The sequence below is a fragment of the Helianthus annuus genome, chromosome 1, assembly GCF_002127325.2.
Source record: "Helianthus annuus cultivar XRQ/B chromosome 1, HanXRQr2.0-SUNRISE, whole genome shotgun sequence".
Taxonomy (NCBI): domain Eukaryota; kingdom Viridiplantae; phylum Streptophyta; class Magnoliopsida; order Asterales; family Asteraceae; genus Helianthus; species Helianthus annuus.
The window spans coordinates 67,971,447-67,978,302 of record NC_035433.2 but is presented as its reverse complement, the minus strand read 5'-3'; the positions used below and the strand labels follow the sequence as shown (position 1 = coordinate 67,978,302).

Below are 6,856 nucleotides of genomic sequence, written 5' to 3'. Positions count from 1 at the left end.
TTTTAATCTATATATATATAAATAACTATACAATAAACCGAAACAAATGCTAGTTAAACGATTATTTTGTCCGAGTTTCAATACCAAAAAATGTTTAAAATATACAAAGGCTAAATTTGGCTAAGTGGGCGATAATGTGGGTAAACAAAGGTAAACGGATGAATCGATAGAAATCCTTAAGATCTTGGTACATTTTATCCTAGGCCACCAATAGAAATCCTTAAGATCTTGGTACATTTTATCCGCTCCTGGATGAATCGAGTACCGTGACTTGTGAGCTTCATCAAAAATAACCTTCCTCAAACCACCAAACAAAGGAACCCAAATTCGTTTCATAAAGCATAAAGTTCCTTCCTTGTTTGGTATCAACTGCTTCTCCATCCCTCGGAGATACTCGCCCTCAATGTTCCTTTCCTTCAAAGCTTCTCTCTGCGCGGCACGAATGCGCAATGAGAGGTCTGTCTGGACAATCATTTCCAAAGCCCTAACCCTTATGAGCTTAATCCTTTCCTTTCGACTAAAGGCATCAGCGACCACATTCGCCTTCCCTGGATGGTACTTGATTTCACAATCGTAATCGTTTAACAGTTCAACCCAGCGTCTTTGCCTTATGTTAAGCTCCTTTTGGTTAAATATGTGCTGTAAGCTTTTGTGATCAGTGAAGATTGTACATCTCGTGCCATACAAATAATGTCGCCAGATCTTTAGCGCAAATACCACCGCGCCTAACTCAAAGTCGTGCGTGGTATAATTTTTCTCGTGTACCTTCAGCTGGCGCGAAGCATAGGCTATAACTTTCTGTCGCTGCATCAACACGCAACCTAAACCCTGATGCGAGGCGTCACAATATACCAGGAAGTCGTCCGTGCCTTCGGGTAGAGCTAAAATCGGTGCGTCACAAAGCTTGTTTTTCAACAATTGAAATGCTTCTAATGATACGAAACTATAATCGGCACCAGTATCAAACAGAACAGATGCAAAGCGTTGATTTATAGGGAACGTACCAGTGACAACGTTCGGGTCCTGGCGTGCTTCCCTTACCCCTATGTTGAGTACCCTTCCACGAGCTTGGTTGAGCTTTGGGCATTCCTTTTTAAAGTGTCCGACTTCTCCGCAGTTGAAACATCCTGGTCCTAGCATGTTACCATTACCACCTTGAGCATTGTTTGCTCCCCGATTCCCAGTTTGGTTTCCAACATTTCCCCGATTACCATTTCCACCATTGCGGTTCCCATTTTCGTTCCCACCGCGACTGTTGTTACCAAAACCCCTACGATCATTGTTTCCACGACCAGCACCCGTGCCAGCCCAGCAAGTATTTTTCGAATGGCCCTCCTTACCACAAGACTCGCATTTCCGCAACCTGCACTGACCCGAGTGATGGTACAGGCATATGTCACATTTGGGCAAAGCGCCCATGTAACCCTTCCCTTTACCTTCGACACCGGTTTTGGCCCTGGCCGGTGTGTTTGATTCACCCTTCTTGCTCACGCTGCTGGTTCCTTGCTTGAAGTTGGAAAATTTCCATTTGTTTTCACCAGACGACTCCACATGAGTCTCCTTCTTTTTCTGATCACCATTAGAAAACTTGTTTAGCCTGATGGCTTCTTCAGTCAGTGATATGCTCAGATCGATGGCTTCAGTAATGGTTGCCGGTTTCGACGTTGTAACCATGCTCATAATCTGAGGTGCTAACCCCCAGATGAAACGTTCCACGTGCTTGAATTCGGGCGTGACCATGTACGGCACCACATGGGACAGATCATGGAACCTTTCAACATACTCAGTGATTTTTGGGCCTTCCATCTTTAAGTTCCAAAATTCTGTTTCCAATTTCTGGATCTCAGCTCTGGAGCAATACTTCTTGCGCATCAGCTCTTTTAGTTCGGCCCAAGTCATGGTGTATGCTGCAGCCTCTCCTAAGGTTTAAACTTGGAGATTCCACCATGACAGGGCACCATCAGTAAAAAGCCTAGAGATGTATGTAACTTGTTGTCCCGGCGCACATTTGCTCATTCTTATTGTCGTTTTAGTCTTTTCAGTCCAATGGGTAAAAGCCACGGCACCTCCAGTGCCATCAAAGTTTAGCGGCTTGCAATCTAAGAATTGCTTGAAAGTACACCCTGTACAAGCAATGTCATTTACAGGAATTATTAGCAATTGCACAAGAAATGTCCAAATATAGGGTAATGTGTCTCCAGTGACTTATCATTAACATTTGGAGGGTTGTTGTTGTTGTTGTTGTTGTTGTTGTTGTTGTTGTTGTTGTTGTTGTTGTTGTTGGAGGTACTTGTGTCATTTTGGGAGGCCGCGTATTGCGCTACAGCTGCGGCGATTATCCCTTGTAGTTCCGCCTGGGTAGTAGGCATGCGTACTTCGCGTCGTGGGGGCATCTTCTAAAAGATGTTTCATATTGGTCAGGTCGTAGTAAGTATAATAAACATACATATATAGTAACATTTATCATCCACATAACATCTCGTGTTACAATCATAAAACAAATAATTTAACAAAGCATGTAATGAGAATACTGCGATTGAGCTTTTATATAATCAAGACCATAATACAATGTTTACAAGTTTTTCCAAACATATCATACAACCCAAAAGAGACTAAGGGTCACAATGCCCTTGTCTAAACTGTCTAGACAAATACAACAAGCAAAAGTCAAATATCCAGAGTCATGATGTCAAAATGTGGTCTTCAAAATGCTGTATAGTCTGGCTCAATCGCTGTCTTCTCATCAAAAGTAATCACTACCTGCAATAGACCAAAAGTAGCTATGCTGATAGCGGCGGAGGAGGTGGAAAGTGAGAGAAAAGAAACCGGCGCAAATGCACCAAGTCCTCCTCAAGAGCATAGGTGAAACGCAACAGGTAAGCAACCTGCTGGTCAAGAGGAAGGAAACGAATATCTGAGTCAGATTGTGATGGAAAAGGAGCGTGTGGTGCTGCAAACGGGGTCTGGCAGTGGCATGGATGATGTGGAGCTCTCCCCAACTCCTGAACATGTCGTCTCAGGGCGTCCTGCTGTAGCTGCAGTGACGTAAGTGTGTCCTCTATAGTGTATCCGACGTGAAATGGGTGATAAGGGTCGGATAATGGCATAACATGGGGTGATGACCATAGAAATGGCTCACCCATCGGAGCTGAAACTGGATAAGTAGTTTGTGGGGCAGATGTAAACGGCAAAGTAGTATGGGGAAACTGAGATGTGACAGGTACAGTAGACGACATGGGTGGAACAAAACCAGGATAAGGAATAAACTGGCCATCCCCTGACATAAATGGTACGTGGCCAAAAGGCTGCCTCGACGATCCCTCCTCAGGTCGTGGTGGAGGAATGTCCTGGAGGAAAGTAATTGGTAGATCGGTACGATGGGTATCAGATGTGTGTGGGTGGACAAATGGGATATCAACTGGTGCAGTAACAGGTGCGGTATGGGGAGCGACTGGGATCACATACGGAGGGTAGTCATCCTCCTCGATCACCCATTAAGGGTGTCCGCAAAACGAGGGTCTATGTGAGTAGCAAAAGGTGCATGATCGGCATGCACAGGGGTTGAATCGGGAAATAGTGGTGCAATGACTGGTAACTCAACAAAGACGGGGTCAGGCAGGGGTGCCATAACTGGAATCTCCATGACTGGTGGTGGTATGGCAGGAGCATCAATAACTGGTGGTATAAAAACGGGAGCATCTGCATGAACAGGGTCAAGAGCAGGAACGGGCTCTGGAACTATATCGGGCTCTGGATCAACAAGAGCAGGCTGATGATCAGCAGGCATATCAAGAATCTGATCATCCGGGAGAAAAGGAGCCTCAGCAGGCTGCTCCTCGAGGACTAACTCGTCCTCCATATCTATATCCTCATCATCGACAATACGAGGGAAGAAACCAAATCCCAACGGTGGAATAGAGGAAGCTACCGACTCAAAAGAATCTGGGACTGACGAATAAGAATGAGCCTCCATATCAGGACTCTCAACCAACGGAAGAGCGACATCATCCGCAATCGGGGCCCCGCCCTCATGGGCGTCCTCAGGGGGACCCTCGAAAAGATCGACGTCATCATCTGACACTACATCAAGTGGCAAATCCTCGACGGGAAGTGCAGCGAATGGAATAAGAGCAGGGATCTCCGCAAGAGGTGGATCCCCGGCTGGAATGCCATCAGCTAGCTGTATGTCGTCACCAAAATCTGGTAGCGCGAAGGGCTGAAATCCGTCATCGTCCGTACTGTCCGTGTCCGATGTGTACACCTCCGGGTCTGAGTGCATCGGGTCGTCAGAATCCACCGGCACTGGGTCAGAGACCCCATTCGATGAAGACATAGTGTCTGTAACAACACAACCACAAAGTGTGCACATACATCAATAATAGTCAAGTAAGCATGTAAGTCACAATTAATATATATAGGTAATCATCCTAGTCTTCCCCAGACTATCCCACCCAGCCTCTCAGACTGAACTCCCTAGCCTCTCAGACTACCCTGGTCTCTAAGACCAACCTCCCAGTCTCGAAGACTGAATTACCTCAGTCTCTAAGACTGAAATATAAATTTTGAAAGGTGTATTTGTGCCTTTTGTTTGTAAAACTGTTTGTGCCCTGGATCTGGACTTTTAGTGTATGCAAATATAAAAAAAATGTTTTCGTGAGAGCCCTAGTGATCATAGTCTAGACTCGAGGAAGAATCCTAGTTCGCTATGATCGAGGCTCTGATACCAAGCTGTCACACCCTGACTTTTGCGGAAGCGTGGGTTAATTTGGTGTGACTTCTTAATACCATAGCAACAATCACAACAATTACTACATGATTTAAAACATAAGATGTTCATCCATTCATTAAGACAAATACTACCACAACATCATTGTTGGAAAATGTCGACACTTACGATAAATTACAAACCATATTTGTTTAGAACATGTTTACCAGACACAACAAAAGACTTGAAATAAAAACATGGTTTAACGACATGTAACCCGTCCAAGAAAGGGACTACACCTCCTAAACCAACTACCCCAGATGACATCTTTATTCAACGCAGCTTAACATGCATGCAGACACTTGCCAGATCCTTTAGTTTCCTGAAATACATGTAGTTGGAAAAATCAACAAAAGTTGAGCGAGTTCATGTGTATGTGAGTCTGTATAAACCTTTGAAATGCGTCTGTATGTATGAAAAACCCTGGTATATAGCAATTAAGGAAATATAAAAGAGATCACCAATGGGTTGCAAAGCCACTGGTATGTGTGAAACGGTGCAGGAAGCACTCAAACCTAGCAAATTTGTACCGAGCCTCCGGCTGTAAGACACAGTCACTACTATGGGCCTCCCCGGCCTCATGGGTGTGGGCTCACTACACCCAAATAGATCTATCACTCATGTCCCTCGGTCCTACGACGAGGATTAATGGCCTTAAGTGTTGTACCCACCTTTCACATGATCTAAGCGTCTAAAAAAAACCCTCCTTAAGCTAACCTTACCATTTATAAAAGCGTCTGTAAATTGAAACATGTATTTCACCCCCGAAGTATAAAACTGAAAACAGTTAAAAGAAAAGGGGGACATGAACTCACTGAAGTGCGTCTCCTGTAACGTCAACCTCAAACTCGAACTGCTGCGTGACGACCTACGCGTACTAACGTCTATTAGACGAATGGCCGTGCCTTGGCTTAGGGTTTAGTGTTTTGAGTTGCGTTACGTTGGTGTTATACTTGTTAAAATAAGATTAATTATTTTAACTTAACCTTTGCATTTAGGAAAATAGTTAGGCAACTATTTTGTATCCACACTTCTTAATTATTTATATGTGTATTTCCTTCCCAAGGATGGGGGTATTTATACATGTATTTTGTGGTTTAAAGTATTGACATTATATATTTTTAAGTCCCACTTTAGAAAAAAAATATATAATATTTTATCTATCAAAAATAATATGTCCCAAAATATATATACTTTTCCAAAAATACAAATAATCACACAAGAGTTTTAGTAATAAATATATATTCTAAATATATATTTATCAAATTTTATTTACGAAAACCATCCTCCGGCACTTTTTTATTTTTGTAATAAAAATCATGGCGAAGTTTATTTCGAAAATAAAGTTAAAAATATCTTTGTAAATATTTGTTAGAAAAATATTTCTAAGTGTTGAAATTCTAGAAAAATTTCGCCAGAGTTTCCTTTGTAAACGGAGGCGTCCACGCTTATTAGCGTATCATTTTCTTTTAAAATCAATCAACAAACAACCTTTAAACAACTTTACATCACTAAGAGCAAAAATATACTTGTTACATAATATTCATGAACTTGATATTTCCCGAAAATGCGTAGTAACTTAGTGAAGCTTTTAGTAGGCTTAGCTACCTTCCAAAGTGTATTTATTTCGTTAAAAATCCCTTTCTAAAACGAGTTACGTTTCCACAACTTGTAAATAATATTTACAAAAATTAACTTTTTGAACTCTTCTTGTAAATAAATGTTTTTACATTTATTTTATTTATAAAAACAATGTAAGTTTTTGTAAGGTTATGATTTTTCCGATAACCGATTCCTTTACTTGGTTTATTTAGAAAGTTCCTTGTAAGACTTGAATCAACATACTCATTGTTGGGATTGAACCCTATCAGAGGAACAGATAATTAAAGCCAAAACTGGATCAGAGCAGTGGATCCTAAATAAGCAGATGTTTTCATACAAATCTCTCCCCTTGAAAGTGATTTCAACAACTACTGACCTCCTATCTGCTGATCTTGCTAAATGCTGACTTACAACTGCTGCTCAAGTAAAGACCTGATGAGAGACTAAAGCCCTGCTGATTCAATCTACTGCCTTGAGTCAAGCACTGCT

General features: G+C 42.1%; 1 protein-coding gene across 1 annotated transcript; it reads right to left on the bottom strand.

Moving 5' to 3' along the window:
- Positions 1–3,487: 3,487 nt before the first annotated feature.
- LOC110906545 (BCL-6 corepressor-like protein 1) lies at positions 3,488–4,333 on the bottom strand. The gene has a single exon (XM_022151683.1). It carries the CDS (start codon positions 4,331–4,333, stop codon positions 3,488–3,490), a length of 846 nt encoding a protein of 281 aa, XP_022007375.1.
- Between the last annotated feature and the right edge of the window lie 2,523 nt (positions 4,334–6,856).

Coding starts and splice junctions, on each gene's coding strand:
- LOC110906545 (XM_022151683.1), bottom strand. CDS start 4,333: ATGTCTTCATCGAATGGGGTCTCTGACCCAGTGCCGGTGGATTCTGAC.